The following is a 21,838-nucleotide window of genomic DNA, read 5'->3' on the forward strand; positions in this document are numbered from 1 at the left end:
GAAAATCAAGGAACAGAGCCACATGCCAGAGCAAGAACAGGACATCCTTTGGGGGTGTCTGTGACCTTCAGATGTTGAACATACCCCAATATGTTACTCACATGTGTTGGGGACAACAGGAATGTGGCCTGTCCTGAGTATCTTGGCCCATTCTGCAAAAAGAGGACACTGGATATCATGCTTGGAAGTGCAGCTCCTTCTTACATGGGCCCAGGAAGAAGGTTCTTAATGCTGCTGTGAAGAACCGCAGGGATTCAGATGTCCTGCAGTGACAGTGACAGAGGGCAAGAAGGAAGTCAACAGCCCTTGACAAAAGTCCAAAGAGAAGCCACATTCATGGTGGACACACATCCAGGTACTTCACCAGCAACAGTCGTAAAGTGTCAAGGAAATGGATCCCACCCCCTTTGTGTCACCATCAGCTCCTCCAAAGAGCAGGTATTGAATCTGTTCGGCATAACTTGATGTTCACCATGAATCATCACCAAAGTGGAAGAATCCAATTAGTCTTCCTTTTTTTCCCCCCTTTGATTGGAATATTCAATTTTAATTTACCGATAATCCATGGCGTTCCATATGTGGCAAAAGATACTGTACTGTTGAAAATATATCAGAGTCTAACTATAACTAGGCTTAACAGCTAGGTAGATTTCTTTCTAGAGTACATACTCTCTGAAGACGACCTTCAGCACTGTAGAAAAGCATCTGAGATTTTTTTTTCTCTATTTCAACAAACTGTAGCCACACTGGGGTGAGCTTTTGAAATCCAGACGAGAACGGTGGAAGTCGTGAACGGCATGTAACGCTGGGTCCACAGGTTCAGGACTTCATCGTGCAGATGGGCACTACAATGACTAGAATGACCGTGCATGCAGCAGCAGTGATGAGAGCAGCAATCTTGCAGACCTTGGCTCGTCTGAATTCAGCTTCTTTCCGCTTTAGTAATGAATCATAGCCCGGAGTATAAATATCTTCCATCCAGTACTCTAAGTTGTTTGGGTTTAAAGATTCTTGAGTCTAAAAGTAAAGAGATGTTAGAAATACAGTTAATATTGAAACCAGGTCCAAGACATCCTGACAATTTCCACTCCGGAACATTTAAAAGTTGTCTGCAGCTGGTGGCTAGCAATGAGAGCATCGTAAGATGCTTCCCCACCAGGCCTGTGCCAGCAAATGGCTTCCAGGGACCCATCCATACATCATAGACTGCACTGGCTTCTCCCTCACTAAAACCGACACAAAACCCAGGGGTCTTCTCTACATAAGTAAGCAAAATTGCCAAGACTCAACTTCAAGGGTATGTGACCAAGAGTAGGTTGGCTCCACTGTAAGCAAAGCAAGAAAAGTCATTGAAAAATATTCTCTACCAGAAGCCTCTAAGAAAAGATCTGCTTGAGCCAGGCAGTGGTGGCTCATGCTTTTAATCCCAGCTCTCAGGAGGCAGAGCCAGCCAGGTGGATCTCTGTGAGTTCGAGGCCAGCCTGGTCTACACAGTGAGATCCAGGACAGGCACCAAAACTACACAGAGAAACTCTGTCTCAAAAAAAAAAAAAAAAAAAAAAAAGAAAAAGGAAGAAAAGATCTGCTCAAAACAAGACCATCTTATCATTTCTAGTCAGCTCATTTCTCAGAGCTTCTACTGAAAAAAATCAAAGTTACCTCAAGCTCAATCAAAACGTAAAATATTTCCATTTTAAGCATTTGCATGAGCAGGTTATAACACTGTTCAAAGTAAAGGACTTCAGACCCATGGCAGACTGTCCTCACCCTGGGCCTGTGTTGCTGATGATTCTAGACTAAGTGGCACTTTCCCCCAAAGCCAGCTTCTACAGCAAATGCCTACTCAAGATTAATGCATTACCTGCAGAGGAAGTATCGTATTTAACCTACATTTCCCATGAAGCCCATTGCACGTTGATGGCTATAATCTATTTCCATGAAGCAGAGCTATGCTCTTGTTTTATGGTAAGCATTTAATAACGTGTCACCAAAAAAAGCAACGACACATTACAGTCCCAAGTGAAGCCACCTAAATCTCTAAATCACAAATCAAATACCCATTGTGAGAAGGGTTCTTAGATTGTTTAAGTTTTATAAACACGAGTACATTAAAGTCACACATACACACAGGATCAAAAACAAAAGTAAACCTCAGGCCTGTAGGACTGAGAAAGCTCAGCAGTGGCACACTTTTGGAGGAGTAGCCACAACCCTAAAGCATGCTCAGCATTTCCCACCTGCCCTTCTAGATAGTTCCTTCTGCACTTTGCTCTGTGCCCACTGGAGCCACAGTGTGGACTCAGCCAAAAGGAACCAGAGGAGAGAAAGGTGGCGTGAGGGTTCTCCTTGTGTTCTTCCTGATGGGTTGCAGCTGCCAACAGCTAGGCTCCCACCAGACTCTAACTTGCAGAGCTGTGGGCCGTGGTGAATTTCACAAACAGCTTCCTGCCCTTGGACCTTCAGACCCAAGAAAGGCAACAGCTCTCTCTCTTCAGTCTGCTCTCTGGATGTTTCACTGGCTATTGCCGGCCCCTAACCTGCTCACAACACCGTGAACACTCCTCTTTACTAGCAGCCCTTCCCATCATCCCTTTGGGCATGCCATCTGCTTACTGCAGGGTGCTGACAATTCACTGCCATTCAGTCTCAAGATTTCATCCCTCCTGTTGATAACTACCATATATTTGGGGGGAGGGGTCCACAGACTGTGGCCTGCAGGCCTGTTCCAGCTGGCCTCCTGCCTCTGTATAGTCCCCAATTCTGAATGAGTTTTCTATTTTTAAGTCATTTAAGTAAATCAAATGAAGTTAACATTTGATGACATTAAAAACTATATGAAATGCTAAGTTTGATGTCCAAAAATAAGGCTATTAGAGTAGTCGTTTACAAATCATCTGGAGCTACTCTGCTACAGTGGGTAGATGGGCAGGCTGGACAACACTGTACAGTGTGTCAGGAGAAAAGAACTTAGCGTGGCTGGTGTCGACACTGTTTATAAATTCTGTAAACTATATAGAAGAGCAGAAGGTAGTGCTAGCCACCCACAATACCCTTAATATAAACTATAATGTTCTTGATGTGGGGAAAGCCTGTAAATGTCTTTGTAAGAAACTCCTGGGGCCTAGTGTCCAAAGCTGGAGTCTAGGAGCCTCTCTCTAGAACTGATCTAAACAGCTTTGCAATGACTAAGCTCTACTATTTAGAACTATATCCCCCATACACAAGCACGCAAATACACACACATGAAAATACAGGCTTACATATGTTCATGCATATATGCAACATGCACACACAATTCATACACACACACACACACACACACACACACACACACACACACGCACGCACGCACGCACGCGCGCGCGCGCGCGCTCCATAGACACAGGTGGGCCCCACTTGTTCTCCCTGACATGAAAATTCTTCAATAGCTGAATACACATTCAGTAAGGAATAAAGGAATCCAAAGATAGGCCTGTCTTGCTGGAGTACTGATCTATCATGTGAATAATGTCCCCAAGAAGATTAGGTTTGGGTGGAAGGTTAGACAGACAGCCTTCCCTGCCTTATAATCTTGAAGACAAACACTGATCATTATGGCCAAAATAAGCTGCTCTTTCTCCCAGTTTTCCAGGGCTGGCCTTGGAGAGACGCAGCACACAGAGTACAGCAGATTTTGTGCTTTCTGCTCTCCATCTCGGACAGAAGGGAATTGGCCTCCTTTCACAGCTATCTACACTTTGTTATGGGTTAAGAGTCTGCCTGTGAAATAAACTATTTTAATTAGTTTTTTTTTTTTCAATAACTTCAAGCTGTAATGGCACCACAGCACAGAGAGGTAATACCCAGGTTCCCAGGGACACCACACGCATACTCACTTGTTAATTAGGCCTACCCAATGATGAAAATAAAGCCAGGCCTACACCAGTGCCTACCCCCTCAGTGGACATCACTAATGGGTTTACGTATGGACAAAAATGGGCCCCAAGAAACCTGTTCCAGTGCTAACCTGGAACAGCTCTTGAGTTTCTGCAAAGCAACGCAAACAGATAAGCTGGTGCCTCACTGCCCCACCTGCCTCGGATGTCTGCTCTGCCTTTATGCCAACACATCACCAGGCAATGAGCTCTCTATCCCTTCAGAACATGCGACTGGATACTCTGTCCCTCCATTGTTAAGCAGAGTTGCCTAAAACTTTGTAACCCGAAAGGCTGTTTTTATTTTATTCTTCCTAATTTTATCTTTACACTTTTAAACACTGGCACATTCAAACCGCATGTGTTTATCCATGCAAAATCGCTCAGCTCTCTCTCCCTAAACTTTCAAAATCTGTTTTCAAGGTCACCTCCAGAGCATGGTGAAACATTGGTTATCATAACCTCTGGAGCTGTTTCTGAATGTTTTCTAGCTGGTAGGTTATGATAACCTAAGGCACGCTGATCAAGGGGTGCCACGTGTAGCAAAGTGCGCAGAGGTCTGCTTGTGGGAGACTCAAGTTATGATTTAGCCTGCTTGTCATCAGGAAGATGACGGGAAAGACAGCAGCAACCCAAAGAGACAAGTGGCATGTGGTGTGTATGGGAATATTACTACATGGAGTAGGAGGGGCAAGGGGGATCTTAGGGTGCTCCTGCTGCTTCCACAGACCTCTTTTCCAGGATTGGGCCAAGGCTCCCTTCAATTGCTACCATTTAGTGTCCCAGATATCCAAGTGTAATTATAATTCTTTTGTCTGAGATTAAATTCTGTTAAACTCCTAGCAATGGCAAAGGGAAATACTACAGAGGGAAGAGAAGAGAAAGAAGAGGAGATGTATTGTCCAGTGGTCCAGTATAGATCCAGACCTGTCTGACCTGGGCCAACTCACTGAGCTTCCTGCTCCCATTGTTTCCTGTTTTGTAAACGGGAGATGGTCAGAGTGATGCCTGTCTCACAGGCAACTGTGCCTGGAACTAAGTGATGGATGTGAAAAGTACTATGTGCATTGTCTGACTGCAGCATCCTCTACCAACTCCTGAGTGCTATCCCTCTCAATGCCAACCAGTGCCAGGTTTTTTTATGTATATTATTTTCAGTTCTCACAACAATGCCATTAAGGTTGATATGTTTATGCTCATTTCACAAGTGAGAGGACCACAGCTAAAGCAGGTGAAATAAGTGCCCCAAGTCACAAAGTCTTAAGAAGCTTTGGATTAGGTCTTGGTGCTGCACAAACCCATTGTCTTTTCTCTGTCACATGCTGTGCCTCCCACACCCTCTTTGTCTAGAGAAAGGCCATAGCAGAAGAGCCTTGTCATAGTGGGCCTACAGAAAGCTCTCATCAACCATGCTTCAAGTGTATGTATGGGCCAGCTGGAGATAACGCATTCCTTGGGTGCTATGGCCTCTCTCTCCACACACCTAAGCCCAGGGTTGGCCATGATGATTCCTTTGCAGTGATGTGAAAACATAGACAGACGTGCTGTGAATGGAACCACTCAGAGCTGCCCACCAAAATAAAAGTGCAGCCCAAACCCAGCCCTGTGGTGGGTGAACAAAAAAAGCATGCCCTCTAACCATAATGGCATTCACAGACCTTCTAGGAATAGCTCTTACCTGGGGTGGCTCCATATGGAAACATAATCCATAGCTTGGCTCCCACAAACATGCTTATCCCACGTGCTACATATGGAAGGAGAGATCAGCTTGTGTTTCATTAAACAGTTTGGCTCAGGTCTTGTGAGCAAAGACTAGAATTTGCACTTGGTTTTAAATGCATCATTAGCAAATCAGATGGCCAACAAATATATAAATCAAGCACCCTCATTGTTAAATGCTTACAAACAAATAGGCGAGGTATAAATCCCCTTGTTTAAAACAACAACAACAAAAAGACCTCTCTGTTCTCTGATTTATTAAAGTTCAGAATTCTATGGCAGGGACCCAGGGAGTTTGAAGGTTGAGGGAGTGGCCAGATTTAAGTTATCCACACAGCGCATGGCTGGATCCTCCCACCCAGGAACAGTGAGGCTCACCTGTAGGTCCAGGGCTGTTAGTTTGCCTTTGTCACCAGAGTTGCGAGCATACTCCTCTACGGTCCAAGAAGGCTGGCCCCGCTTGACCTCAGCTAGCTCAGTCAGCCGCATGTCTGTATACAGGGGGTTGCTCTTCATGTGGGCCTTGAGGGAGGTGGGGTAAGGATGTGGACTGAATACTTGCTCCACCAGGAAGCTGTCTTTGGGTTGCTTGGGCAGTCGGTGCTGTGGGGGAATGTCATACTGCCTGTCTGCCTGCAGAGGAGCACAGAAACGTCCAGAAAAGCCACAGAGATGCCATCAGGTCTCGTAGTGCATTTGAGCAGCAAGCCAGCTTTTTAATCAATGAGATCCCAGTAGACACCCAGGTAGTAACATGAATTTACTTATGAGCCCATACAAAGTCTACCTGTTTGGAGAGACATTCTCTAAAGAGAGCTTCTGATCCTGATAGTACTGATAAGAGCAAAGGTCTCCACATTTAGAGGAAGTTCTTTATAACCCGATCCTTACACCATCCTTACACAACTGACTCCTCTTGTATACTCAGACAATGAAATTCAGAAAGACTCAATTATTTGCCTGATAACAGACAGTTGAGTAGGGTTTTAAACCTAATCAGCTAGTTTTGGGGTCTTTGGTTGAATCTTGTATATTAATGCCCCTTCTTTTCTGTCCCATTTTATACCTAGACTCAATGAGAAAAAGACAGATCATTCTGCAGGGAATTACTTAAAAGCTCTGCTGAGAGCCTGCCTTGGAAGAGAGAAGCCTAGCTGGAAACCCCACATGGGGAGTCTCTAATAACTGTCCATGGTCGCAGGCGGCTCTTTCAAAGGTATCTGTACAAAACTTAAGATAAAGGAATAACTTGGGCAGCAGTGTGGAGGTAGGAGTATCTAAAAGGGCTCGATGTCAATTATGTCCACAGGCCTTGAGACACATCACAGGCTACTCTATTCTCAGTGAACCTGTAAGAACAGGGCCTCTGATCTTTCCTATATCCACCCAGAGGTCACCGGTTTTTCACAGAGATGACCCTCCAGCTAGTACTCCCTCACAAATGAGATGGGGTTTATCTCTGTGATCTTGGAGGGTTGTGTACAGCCCCTTCAGCCAGAACTTGCCACACTAAACTGTAACTGCTTATCTGCCAGGCTGCCTCCTCCACTGGACTTTGAGTTTCTCCAAGGCAGGGGAATAGCTTGTTTGTCTTTTAATCCTGGCTCCAGCAAAGTGGTACTAATAAATAGGGCAGTCCACCATGTCCAAGGGATAGAAACCAATGATATGGCACTAGGTGTAAGAGACAGGGAGCAAAGCATTCTGTTTGAAAGTAATAAAAAGAGGAAAAGAAGAGTGTGAGTAGAGGTGATACGACAAGTGAACACATGATGAGCAGATGTGTGTGACTGTGCCTGTGCCTATCATACACCTGCACATGGGCTAAAAGCACAAATCAGCACACCTGATCCATCAGCTCGTGCCCAGAAGTAATGTAGCTCAGCTATTTAAAACCATTGAGGCTACTGACAGAGGTGTAGACTTAGGTAAATCGAGCAAGATGGGGTTCTCTTACTTTCCAACTCATCAAGGCCAGGGATTTTCTAAGAGGCTCTGCTGGTTTTATTTATTCTGCTTACTTATCATTCCTCAGTCCTAACGTAAGCAGGCCTTGCACAAAGCTGAGGATGGCAGAAATTCCCATGACAGTAACCTTGGTGGTAGCCATTGGGCTGGCTGTTATATCCACTACTCTGCCTAGTGCGAGATGTACAGCATTTCATATCATCTTCCCATTAACATTTCAGCATCACAACTAAAATCATCCCTACTGGGAATGTGTAAGATCAGGTCAGAGAGACTAAGAGATAGACTCAGTGCTGCCCAACTAGGAAATGACACACTTCTAAGAACATCTCATTGAGGCCCAGGCTTGTTCCTACTACTTAATAGTTAATACTCTAAGACAGTAGTCAGTATGTATATACATAATCTATATGTTTCAGTAAATGGTTTTGACCAGCACATCTGAACAAAGAGAACTGAAAACTAGAGTAAGGGATGGGCAACAATCCCTGTAGGGGTGTCCAGATATGTGTGAATGAGGAGGCCCTGAGGAGTGCACAGAACCCAGAGGCCTGAGAATGCACAGATCAGCACCAGCCAGTCTCACCTTATTCTAAGAACAGAGGAAGTAGATCGGACAATCTGGATATAGGAATTATGTGAAGAAAGGTTTGACCATATAACAAGGTCTGTCTGTAAGAGTTACTGAAGTATTTGCTAAGTAGGTGACTGAGTGAATGGCCATAGCAGTTTTGAGGAAATATAAGTGTACTCATCAAGGCAGAGCAGGCTTTGGGGTAAAATGCTGCATTCTGGTTAGAAAGAAGTATGTGAAACTCAGGCTCAGTGGGTAAAAGCACTTGCCACCAAGTCTGGTGACCGAAGTTTGATCCTTAGGACCTACATGGTTGACAAAGAGAATTAGCTCCACAAACTGTCCTCTGACCTCCATATGTCATATGTGCGAGAACACACACACACATACACACACAAAAAAAAAAAATTTAAAAGCCTGGGTTAGAACTTGGAGACTTTTTACTGAGGTGAAGAAGAGCTGCAGGGGATTTGGGAAGTAGAGGCACTGAACACCTAGAGTTTTAGGGAAATAAACACAGAAGTAGCTCAAGAGACAAGGTGGGAGATGGAGGGTGGGTCCCCAAGCCCCAGGTAGGATGTGAAAGCTGGACTAGAGGATACCAAAGGGCAAACGAGGCAGAGATGAAAGAGATATCACCAATGGTAAATACATAGAAGCTGGAAGCTAGACTGGGCATGTGTGAGCCATGGCTGGGGTGCAGTCCATCCCCCACAACAGAAGCAAAGAGGAAACACTAGCTACAAGAGAACAGAACAGCTAATCTGAGACCAGAGGACTTTGACCTGGGCATGATGGCAGGACATAGAAGGACTGGGTCTTCAGCACTTTCTGACACTAGACCGAAGCTGAGACAGTGACCAACGCTGGGTAGGTGGCAAATGCCAAGAAGAAAAGTCACAATGAAATAGCCACACAGTACGGAGGGCTTACTTCAAACAGTAGCAGCTTGATGTGAGACTTTCCAAGAGGATTGTGTTGGCCATTTGTCAAGTTTATATAAGACCTTGGGCTCCAGAAATCCAGCCTTAGCCTGGTGTCTCTGGCAAGCAGCTTAGGGAAAAGAGAACCATGGGATACAAGGGGCTTCTTTGGAATCATAAAAAAAAAAATAATTCCCCTTCAATTTTCTCTTTCCTCTCATTCTGGACCCTGAATTCAAACCCATTTTTGCAAATTTGCCCTTCTTGACGTCACTTGGGAAATCCACACCTCTTCTTCAGCTCAGCACCCTTGAAGACCATCCTACTACTCCTTTCCCTGCCGTCCTATCTTCAGAGACCCTGAGAGGAAAGCTCATGGTCTGTCCAATGACCATAGAAGCAGGGAATGGCAGGAAGACAAGCTACAGACTGAAAGTGCATCAGCCTGGCGTAGACACTGGAACCCATCTAGAGTGAAGGAATCGGATGCATGTCCCCCGGAACAGTCACCTTCACCACAGAACAGAAAAAGGAAGTGTTTGAATACATGCATGCATGGATCCCAGCGCTGGTGGAGTGAGGTCTGTGATAAATGGTCAAAAATAACACTCACATGAGAAGTATGGAGTGCCTATTTTGTAGGAAAAAAGAGACAACCAAAGAGGAAAAAGAGACTGTTTATGATGGGCTGTTTTTCCATGATGGAACAGTGAAAATGTTTCCTTATTCTTAGTAATCAACTCTCTTATAGTGAAAAGGCTCACATTTTCAAAAGCAACATCATGCATGCAACGAAGTTCATACAAGAGACCTATCAGCAAGGACACTTGCAAAGGCCACTTCCCTTGCTTGCTTGGTGCAGATTTTACTGCTTCAGCAAGGACAAGAAGATGACCTTGGTGATGCTTGCCTTCCTCAGTGCACTCCCCCTTTTTCGAAATCCTTCTCACACCACCTGTCCAATATCCCAACTGCACTGTCTACTGTCGGCAGCATCACAGCATGAGCTCCACCCAACTGACTGGCACCTTGGCAGCACAAACAGCCTGCCCATGTTGCCCTCTCTGTTCTCATGGGCAGAGCCTGCCAATTCTAAGAAGGGGAACCAGAAAGGCACAGTTACCAGCAAGAGGCAAGGCTTCTCACAAACTGTCTGAGGCTGGGGCAATGCTGAAACCCATCCTGAGAACTTAAATTTCCATTACCTCCTTAGATTTCCGATGCCAGTCTTTGCTATCACCTGGGCCCACATCTTTTATCTCCTCTTCGTTGAGGCTCATGCGGTTGGTGTAAGTAATGGTTCGCCAGTCTCTGGGAGAGTTGGAGATGCTGGCGATTTTGGACTCTGTGGCACTGTTCTCCTCAGTCAGGGACCTGGAAGATGGCCTGGTGAAGAGGCTTTTCTTTAAGGCCTTGACACGCAGGCTTTCACTATTACTTCCACTGGCATCGGAGCAGCACCAGTCCGGGCTGTTCTCCAGCTTGGGTCCATGGGAGCCACTGTGTGCGCGGAAGACCCTCGGAGAGGCACTGTCATCAGAAGGTGCCTCACTGGTCAAGGAGTTCAGGTCAATCTGCACATTCACCTTCTCCGGCTGCTGTATTTTCTGATCTAGTTTATTGAGTTTCCCAAGGACCTGGGAGATTTCCTCCCGGACCCCTGACAGTGATTCCAGCTTCCGCTCAATCTCACCAATCCTGAGAACCAGTTTGGACACGCTGCTCTTCAACTCTTCTTCAGAACGGTGGACATTTTCAGGCCGGTTACACTTGTCTCCCTTGCTGCTGGAGACCCCACTGGTGATTTTGGCGAGGTTATGCTCTGGCGAACTGTCACAGTCTGACTTATGAAGCTGAGACAAGGAGCCGGTGCTGTTGTAGCAGGATGACTGTATCACTCCTGTGGAGCCGCTGATGCTCATGTCATCGAGAAACCGGAAAATGTCACTGATGTCGTCGCTGACAATTTCTGAGTCATCATCCGAGTGCTTCATGGCATGCCTGTCACTGTACTTGGCCTGACCCAAGGTACACAAGTCCTTACATTTTGGGGGATCCAGCACATGCTGCTCTGTCTGGGTACCCACACTGCTGGTGTCTGAGCTGTGCTGCCCACTAGTGCAACTGATGCTCTTGTCTTTAAACTTTTTGACCGCTTCATGCTTCTCCAGGTCCACAGGGGATGAGATCTCTTTAGATTTGAGTCCATTTGGTTTCACTCCATAGCCGGCAGGGAGAACCTTCTGTTGATCCTTTGGCACCAGGTAAGTTTGGTGCCTGTCCGGGCCTGAGAAATTGGGGGTCTGGCTGCCAGAATTTGGATAGCGTAGCTTCTCTTCAGAAGGATTTCTGTTGAAAAAGGACCGTTCAAAGTCAGGCACTTCCTCTGTGTTTAGGCTCCAGCTTTTGGCGGGCCATGGAGTCTGTTTACTGGACCTTCCTGGACAGCGCCTAGCATCTTGTGTTCCCATCACTGGGGTGGGTCCAAAATAAGTAGAGGCTTGAAGATCATCTAAGCTTTCATGCTTTGCCCGCCTTTTGTCAGGGATTGGGGAATACACTGGATTTAGGTACTGGTTGTGGTAAGGCATCTCAAAGCTGTGGTTAAAGAAGGGGGGCTTGTGGAGCTCCTTCTGACTCTGGGTCTCCCCATGATCCTCCTCTGCTTTGTTAGTGGGACCAACCAAACTGGGGGACACAGTCATGAGATTGTGAAACTCTTCTTTGAAGATGTTCCTTTTCTGAACACAAGACTGAACCACAAATGGTTCCTCACTGGAGATGAAGGTCTCCTTGATGCCTTGGCTGATGGACAGTGAGTCCTGATCTGAAATGGACTCATTCTCAATATTCATGGGGAAATAGGTCCTCTGCATCTCACAGGGCTGAGGACTGGCCACAGAATATGGGGACAGGGCTTGCAGCCTGTCCAGAGATGCTGCCCGGTTTTTTACCTCTTTGCTGACACCCAACAGGAAGTTGGGCTCAGAGGCAGGGACAAACTGTGGGCATTCCTTGCAGTCCCTCTTCCGGCATTTGGATGATTGCCTGGTGGGGTAGCCTCGGCTAAAGGGCCTCTCACCTAGCTCACAATTCAGAGGCTCACAGACTGTTGGATTGCAGACCTCATTGTCTGACCTGCAAGATTCAAAGGATGCCTCCTTCTTGCGCACCTTGGGGCAACTTGTGGGTAGCTTTTCTTTGGCAGTGCCCCCATTCATTTGGATCAGGTTGAAGATCGTCACGATATCTGCTGCCACCATGATCTTCTTTGACTGCTGATTATTTACAGAGCATTTCATCTTGTCTTTGAATAAAGTGGCTGGAAAGTTGGGGTCGAGACATGCTGTGTAGAAAAGCACGCTTCTCAGTTTGGCAAGCTGAGACAGATCAAACTGGGCACATAGTGACTTGCATAGGTCTTGATAAGAAACAGTATTTTGCTTACTGTCCAATTCTTCTAAGATCTTCACCAAAAAGAGAGATGCTTCCTGGTTGGCCTCCATGATTTAGAATTTGCAAGCTCGCTGACTGCACTCAAGCATCAGTCAGTTCTACAGTAACAATAGTGGAAAAGAAAGGCAAGGAAGACAATTAGAAACAGTGGCCGAGTTCTAAGTCTAGACTTTTCTGAACCGCTTAAAGAAACTCACGAAAAAATTTTAATGACTAAAAATGTCTCAGGGCTTTAAAATATTTACATTTGATTCAGAAATTCCTTTCCTAGGAATCTACCTCAAAGAAACAATGAATGAAAATTAGACATGACAATGTTCACTATATGGTATTCATAGTAGCAAAAAATATTGTAAATATCCAAGTAATAAGAAATACATAAATAAAACAAGTTATAATACACAATGAGCCTTACTGAACATGAAATTACATAAATGTACATTTTTTTTTTTTTTTTTTTTTTTTTTTTGGTTTTTCGAGACAGGGTTTCTCTGTGTAGCTTTGCGCCTTTCCTGGAACTCACTTGGTAGTCCAGGCTGGCCTCGAACTCACAGAGATCCGCCTGGCTCTGCCTCCCGAGTGCTGGGATTAAAGGCGTGCGCCACCACCGCCCGGCCATAAATGTACATTTTTATAATACAACTTATCAGCTTTAAAAAAGGACAAACTGCTAGGATATGCAGTGTGAATAAAGCATGAAGCAAAAGAAGCCAAAGTCAAAACACTACACATTGTACTATATGATTTCATTTTATTCCAATTCTGAAATATAGATCAGTAGTTGCCAGGGGTAATGTGTGAGGAGCATGGAGAAATCATTTAGAATGGTAGTCTATATCTTGGTAGTTGTGTTTGCAAAATACATCCATCAAGTGCATGGAATTATACACTTAAAAGTGTAGATTTTACTGCATATAAATGCCTTAACTTAAAAATTACATAAAACTTTTATGATAAAAGTAAGATACACTACTGAGTAAAGAATATGAAAAGAAATCTGCATAAAGTAAGATCTTCATAATGTGAAATTATGTATTCCTAGAAACTAAAATGAAAGAAGATGATATGCACTAAAATGTAAATAGTAGTTAAGTTTGGGCTTTAAATATGGATCTCTTTCTGAAACAGTACTCTCTTTAGCTCTATATCTTATCATGCAAATTTTCAGAGCTACAGCCAAGTTGAAGGAATATTATCACAAACACTCATGTATCCACCATCTGGATCCTATCATTAATGGTTTACTATATTTGGTTGATCACACATCTATCCATAATCAAGCCATCTGATTTTTTTTATACACTTCAAAGTAACTTGCAGAAATCTATACACTTCCCCTTAAATAATATATAATGCGCATCACTCTTGCAAGTTTAATGGTTATTTTGATTTTTATTTTCCTATAAATTTTACATACAATGAAGAACACAAATATTAAGAGTACCTTGGCTGGTTTTGATAAATATGTAAGCATTCCTGTGTAGTAACCAATGCCTGTATAAAGATCTGGAATGTCCCCTCTTGCTTCCCCAACAAAGTCCCTAATACTGCTCTTATTTGATAGACAACTTTTATTTTTCTTAATAACTTTTCATCTTTTCTAAAATTCCTACAATGAGCAAATCTGGCTCTGAGCAGCCAAGCCTGCAGAGGACTGCCCTGGACAGGTGCCACTGCAGTCTCCCTGCAGGCCATTCAGGGAGATATGTAGAACATCTTTCAGCCGCACTCTGGAGTTTGTCCCTAGCCCTGAACTCCAAGCAAAAATGGCCTGAAAACTTCCCCTGGGGAAAAAGCCATGCCTGAGCCTTAGCACTTGATATCAGTTGCTAGGGAGGCCAAGAAGGTCATCCTACACAGCCTGCAAGACGAGACATTCTCTGTTGCCATTTTGTTGAGCATATTATTTGTTTTCTGTTGTTTCTGCTGCCTTTTTAATGATTGCATTAGTGTGGACTGTTCTCTCTTTTTTTCCCCCACACTGGCCACCTTGGTAGTTGCCCTGTAGAGACCTCAAGTGGATCCTGAGCCAGCCATGCTTCCCACACCAGCCATAGGCCACATCAGTCTTTTTCCAAGAGAGGGAATGAAAGCTTCAGGCTTCACACCAAAGAGTCCACTGGCAGGTATAGACCCTCCTCACCATGTGCAGCTACCCTGTGTATGCCTGCCGTCAGTGCATTAATTTAACTAGGGAGGAGGGTGAAATGGAAGAGAATCACAGCATGAACTAATTCGAAATAGGAAAATTAAAATTCAAATCAAATTTCTATAAGAAAACTACCCATTGGTAAGCATAGGCACAGCTTCTGAGATTTAAAATACATCAATGACACTCACCTTGTGTTCACTCCCTGAGCACATGCTGCTTAGAAAGGGCCCACAGAAGCCCTTTTTATCCCCTTGTGATCCCAACACCTATGAGGCAGAAGCAGGAGGATTGCTGCTAGTTCCAGACCAACCTGGTCTACATAATGAGTTCCAGTCCAGCATAACTCCGTCCCCTGAACACTAGACATGTTTTAATTGCCATTGACTTTTAAATTGACAAAGTCCTGGAAAGTCCAGCTCATTTTCAACAAAAGCAATTCATTTCCTCACACAATACTTCAATAGTGGAAGACCATGGGCTTTTTTTTTTTTTCCATCCTGAGGGCAGCTGTTCCTAATAGGCTTTTATAACTCTTAACATGGTCTCTGCCATCAATGTCTGGAGACTCATGGCTAGCCCCTACTTTCCATGGTAAAAGAAAATAAAGTTTAACAGGTTCTGTTCCTGCCAGGAACAAGCCACCAGGAGACAGACTTCGCCCACACAGTGCCTCTGCCCTGCCCCAGCCCTCACTTCCCTCAGATGAAAACATTCTGTGTCAGGATGTTCTGGCTTGCTAGAGGCGAGGACAACCTGTCACGCTTGGTCTGGAAGTAAATAAATGGGTGTAGCTATCAGAGCATAGGACAAATGAATGTAATTTAGAGAATAGCGTGCAGCAAATGCATATCGTATTTTATGGATTTGGTGACACAAATCACATTCATAGCAATTTTTTACTTTAATCCCTGTAACCACCTTAAGAGACCTCTTTTGCTTTCACAATTACTCTCTGACAGACAAGGAAATGGGACCAGGGAACGTAAAGGGCTGCAGTCACTGAGAGCAATAAGACCTAAATCCAGGGCTGCTGAGCTGAGCTTACTCTGTGCTATGTCCGCCATGTACCTCCCAGGAAATACCCAAGATATGGATCCCCAGAGAGGCCTTCTCAACTCTCACTGTTGCTTTGCTTGACTACAATGTATCCCTGAAATATCTATTTGCAAAAATGTATTTACAAAACCAAGACTCTTTGTCTCCTGATAGAAGTATAAATACTATGGGTAAGACTGCATCATTTAATTAGTGTTATATCATCATCATCATCATCATCATTATCATTATTAAAACTGACAATGGAGGGTTAGGGAGATAGCTCAGTAGTAGTAAAGTGTTTGCTGTGAGAACATGACTATCTGAGTTTGGATCCCTAACACCCACATAAAAAAAAAGCCAGGTACTGCAGTGTGCATCTGCATCCCAAATGCTGGAGTTAGGAGGTAGGAGATGGACAGATTCCTGGAGCTCATTGGCCAGCCAGCCTAACCCAGTCATTGAGATCAAGGTTCAGTGAGGGATCCTGTCTCAAAAAATAAGGTGGAGAGTAAGAGAGGAAATCACCCAGTGCCAACAATGTGTACCTACATATTGTGCTGGCTGGCTTTATGTCACCTTGACACAAACTAGAGTCATCTGGGAAGAGAGAACCTTAATTGAGAGAAAGTGTCTCCATCAGACTGGGCTTTAGCCAAGTCTCTGGGGCATTTTCTTAATTAATGATATACGTGGGAGGGCCCAGCCCACTGTGGGTGGTGTCACCCCTAGGCAGATGATTCCGAGTTGTATAAAAAGCAAGCTGAGTGAGCCATGAAGAATAATACAGTAAACAACAGTCCTCCATAACCTCTGCTTCAGTTTTTGCCTCCAGATTCCCTCCTTAAACTACTTCCTGACTTCCTTTCATGCTGGACTTTGCTGTAAGACACAATAAATGTTTTCTTTACTGAGTTGCTTTTGGTTGTGATATTTTATCACAGCAACAGAAAGCAAAGTAGAACACATGTACACAAACCCACATGAACACATACGTACACCACACACACAACTGGCATTAGATATCTAGGGATGAAAACAGGTGCACAGACTTAGGGGTGATCAAACATTAGAGAAGCTGAAAGATTTGCTATGAAACTCCAAGATACTCAGAGAGGAATAGGAGTAAAGGGGGAATGTGCTGAACAGTAAGCTCCCAGACTCTTTGGGTGATAACAGGAGCCAGTGTGCAATATGCAGCCACTGGGAGGCTGCCTACCACACAAACAACTCTACAGAGTGCGAAAAGCATCCTTAGTTTACAGATAAGGAAACTGAAGAACTGACTGACAAGAACTATACTAACAGAGAAAATATCAAAGTTGCCTGATGTCCAATAATGAATAAAAGGCCCAAAGCCTTCTGACACTGCACCAGATTCAACCTTGCATTAACGGCAGGGAACATGTCTACATACATTGAAGTAGAAGGAAGAGGCTTCTACTGAATGGACTGACCTACTATGTGACACTAACTTTGAAAATTGACTCCATTCTGTACAAAGAGCAAGACAAGCTTGCCTGAAGCTTGATTTTGGCCTCCCTATTTTTTCATTCCCAAGATCTTTTAAAGCCTTCTAATTTCCCACTTTAGAAAACTCCATCCTCAATCACACATTTCCAGGGACCTTTATTAGTCCCATGAGTTACTGCCTCTGCCTAGATTACACATCTCCTTAGAGGGAAAATAACAAGCTGGTTGTGAGACTCATTATTCAACTCTTATTAAATAGGAAGAAAGATCATAAACTCACTCCATAGGGAAGTTCCGAAAACCAAGAGGGAAGTTTCTACACAGAGTCAGTGGAAATATCTTCTCAATTCTCAGCACATGTGACTCCCAGGCCAGCCTGCCGCCCCCCCCCCCCCGCCCATTGCTACTCAGTACCCACCTTGTGCACCTGTCTCTTGTCTGCAATCATTCAGCCCTATAGCCCCTTATTCTGGGACTGGAGTATGACTCAACTGATAAAGTACTTATAGCATAAACATGAAGAGCCCAGTTCAATCTCCCAGGACCCAAGTTTTTTAAGTGACAGTGGCACATGTCTATAATCCCCATGCTGAGGAAACAGAGACAGGGAAATCCCTGGGGCATGCTAGCCAGCCAGTCTTGCCAAAGAGGTGAGCTCCAAGCTTAGTGAGAGTCCCTATTTCAGAAAGTAAGGTTGAGAGCAATTGACAATCTATATCAACTCCTGGGTCTCCACATGAATGTGTATCACATACGCAAACACAAAGCTCTGTTTCTGTAGTACCCAGCATGTGTACTACAGGATCAGCTCAAAGAGCTAACACCACTCTCTTCCTGGTGCCCATGGTCTCAGGGAAGAAAACAGTCTTTAGGATCAGTGTTGGTTGGGGCTACAGTGAATAACAGCAAAGTTCCTCATTTTATAGATATGGAAATTGGGGCCCAGATGGTGACCTGACTGTTCAAAGGCACATGTGGAAGTAGTGGCAGAGCTGGTCCTGGCAGCCACAGCTGACATCTATCCTATTTTCCATACAACATGCCAGTGGTAAATGTCAAGGGTCAGGGGAGTTTAATCAAGGTGCCTCAGTCGGTGGTGAGATGGAATCCAGCCAAAAGGGAGAGGGACGACAGTTTTGTGGAGTTGCCTGGAAGACTGAAGAGATGGGTGTTTTGAGTTCAGGGGGAAGGGACAAGAAGTGTCCCATCTGCAAAGGGCAGATGGCCAAAAGGTGCAAGACAACAGAGTAGAGTCTGTGAGATTGGTCAGGATGAGGAGAGAGGGAAGGAACAGACAAGCAGGTGGGATTTAGTTAGGATGTCCCATGCTTTGGATAGATGCCTCCAAAATTCAGGTACAATCAAGAGTTGGACTTTTAAAAAATGATTAGCCATGGAGTGCCTAATAGGTGGGATTATGGTCCCTTTGAAAGACACTTCACACAGCCTGACACATGCCAGACTGAGGGTGTAGCAAGAAAGTCCTCACCAGACATTAGAAGCTGTTGCCTTCATATGAACCACCTAGCTTTCAGGGCCACTAATGATAAATTAACATTCTCTCTAAGTTACCCAGTTCCAGGTACTCTGTGACAGTTGAACAGTTCCCTAAGACAGGCAGAATGCTTACTCTAGGGAAGGAGGCCACAGGAAACAGGAGTTGGGACAGTACCAAAGGTAGGTGGTGTGGGGGCAGCACTGGGGTGAAGCTGACCACGGCACATATAGGATGCCTAGATTGGGATCCACATTCTCAGATGAACATTCTTTACTACCTTTCAGAAGCTCTGATGTGCCTGGACAAGGGGAGAATTCCAGGCTCTTCTGTTTCCCATCCCATGGCTAGTCTCACTATAGAGAAGTCTGTGGCTTTGGAAAGGGCAGGAACCAGATGCCTGGCTTTTCCCCCCACTACACTGTGGCATCTTGTTACCTCTCAAGCCACATTCCGGCAGTGATAAAGGCTGGTGTGCAGCCAACAAGGCTAAAGTGAATGTCCGCCCCCTTCTCCACCCACGACATAAGTACTCACACGGCTGACATTTGATCTTAATCAAAAAAGAGCAGAAGAGAGATGTGACTTATGCTAACAGTCTCTAGGAGTGCTGTGTGAGATCTCTGGACAGAAGATAAGCTTCTCTGAATATCATTCCTACTCACTCCTTTAAAGGTTTAATCATCCCTCTGTCACTAAAGCCCAGAAATCTGATGAGAGTGAAGAACACAAGCTTTGAACTGGATTAGCAAAAGTCAGCAGTATTCGTATTAAGTCATTCCCATATACTTTTCAAAACACAAAATGAAGTAGCCACAATGTTCTCACTTCACTCACACTCATAAAAAGCACACCTCAAGAGACTTCATCTGCAGAGTTGCTTGAAATCCTGGCTCATTGTTTTGTTGTTTCTTTTTTTCCCCCCAGGTTGATGGTTGTTCTTGTGATTTAGTGAAAGTATGGATTCAGGACTAAAAAAAAAGGTCTCAGTGTAGAGATCTAAAATTTGTGATCTGGAGCTTCTTAATTCCTCATGTTTCCCTTAGTTTAAATTTCAAATTAAAGGAAAGAGAGCCCAGGTCTTTTCCTTAAGATCTGCTGAAGAGGGTATTAAGGAATTGAGAAGGGAACTGAGATGCTATTTGTCTAGTGTGTCCCTGGGAAGCTTGGCCTGGGCTTAAAGCTCTTAGTTTAGAATTCAAAGTTATAAAGCTATCCCCAGATCTGAAAGGAAGGTACATTCTTAACATGGTAGTGGAGGGAGAGCTCCCTTTTTGATATCCTAGAAATTCTGGAAAGGCATGTTTTTTCTGCTTTTAACATGCAACGCTACACATGCAAGAGAGCAAGAAAATGCTCAGAAAACCAAAGCAGAGATAACGCTGGAAATCATAGAAGGAGACAGGGAAGTACTTAAGCTGTTCTGGAGGGCAGGGCAAGTCCTATTGTGGGGAAACAGAGGGGAAGTAGAAGAGGCATCACAGGGCAGAGAGTAGGAACTTGGAGTATGCATTGAACTGTTCTCTATCTAACTGGTTAGTACAGAATGAAAATGGGTGAAGGTGTCTGCTAACCAAAACAGGAAACAAAGGCATTTGTCACCCTCTGCCTAGGTTCTGTATTAAACAATGCAATCTATATCTCAGACCCAATAGTCTTTAAAATGTTGACTTTGTTTTATGTTTCTAAGATATATAAGTATAGCCGGGCGGTGGTGGCGCACGCCTTTAATCCCAGCACTCGGGAGGCAGAGGCAGGTGGATCTCTGTGAGTTCGAGGCCAGCCTGGTCTCCAAAGCGAGTTCCAGGAAAGGCGCAAAGCTACACAGAGAAACACTGTCTCAAAAAACCAAAAGAAAAACCAAAAAAAAAAAAAAAAAAGGTATATAAGTATCTATACCTTATATATGTGTTTTGTAAGGTATATATATGTGTGTGTATATAAAGGTGTATATATCTTATGTGTATATATAAAACCATGGAAACATTTTAAAGACTTTTGGATCTGAAGTTGTTGCCCCAGGGTACAAAGATTCTTAATCTAAGAAATCAAAACCTGTTTCATGCTGACAATCTCCCTGATAGCAGTGGGGACACGTGTAAAGCTGCCTTGGACAATCACGGGATTTTGTGTGGGATCACTGTCTTAGAGGAGAAATCGTAGTAATGATTTTACAAAAGAAACACAAAAGAAAAAAAGTGGTCAATGAGTCAAAAGACATAAAACGACTAGCAGGAGTTGAAGCACAAGAATTTCAAAAAAGGGAACTACAATTTTAAAAGGTGTAAACATATTTAAAATGAATACATGATAAAAATGGCAATTTTACCAAAAGCAATCTACAGATTCAATGCAATCCCCATCAAAATACCAACACAATTCTTCACAGACCTGGAAAGAATAATACTCAACTTCATATGGAAAAACAAAAAACCCAGGATAGCCAAAAGAATCCTGTACAATAAAACAACCTCTGGAGGCATCACGATCCCTGACTTCAAGCTCTACTATAGAGCTACAGTAATAAAAACAGCTTGGTACTGGCATGAAAACCGACATGTGGACCAATGGAATCTAATTGAAGACCCTGACATTAATCTGCACACCTATGAACATATACTTTTTGACAAAGAAGCCGAAAGTGTACAATGGAAAAAAGAAAGCATCTTCAACAAATGGTACTGGCATAACTGGATATCAAGGTGTAGAAGGCTGCAAATAGATCCATATCTATCACCGTGCACAAAACTTAAGTCCAAGTGGATCAAAGACCTCAACATAAATCCAGCTACTCTGAACCTGATAGAAGAGAAAGTAGGAAGTAGTCTTGAACGCATTGGCATAAGAGATCACTTCCTAAATATAACACCAGTAGCTCAGACACTGAGAGAAACAATCAATCAATGGGACCTCTTGAAACTGAGAAGCTTTTGTAAAGCAGAGGATATGGTCAACAAGGCAAAGCGACAGCCTACAGAATGGGAAAAGGTCTTCACCAACCCCACATCTGACAGAGGACTGATATCGAGAATATATAAGGAACTCAAGAAATTAGACATCAAAATGCCCAACAGTCCAATTAAGAAATGGGCTATAGAACTAAACAGAATTCTCAACAGAGGAAACTCA

At 44.0% G+C, this 21,838-nt stretch overlaps 1 protein-coding gene across 1 annotated transcript; it reads right to left on the reverse strand.

The window, feature by feature from the left end:
* Nucleotides 1-819: 819 nt before the first annotated feature.
* Nucleotides 820-12,604, reverse strand: Minar1 (membrane integral NOTCH2 associated receptor 1). Its single transcript, XM_059267167.1, has 3 exons — nt 10,304-12,604; nt 6,012-6,266; nt 820-1,017 (listed from the first exon to the last, which is right to left on the reverse strand). The coding sequence occupies exons 1-3, from the start codon at nt 12,602-12,604 to the stop codon at nt 820-822; spliced, it is 2,754 nt and encodes a 917-aa protein (XP_059123150.1).
* Nucleotides 12,605-21,838: the final 9,234 nt, after the last annotated feature.

The sequence above is a fragment of the Peromyscus eremicus genome, chromosome 7 (assembly GCF_949786415.1).
Source record: "Peromyscus eremicus chromosome 7, PerEre_H2_v1, whole genome shotgun sequence".
In the NCBI taxonomy this organism is placed as follows: Eukaryota; Metazoa; Chordata; class Mammalia; order Rodentia; family Cricetidae; genus Peromyscus; species Peromyscus eremicus.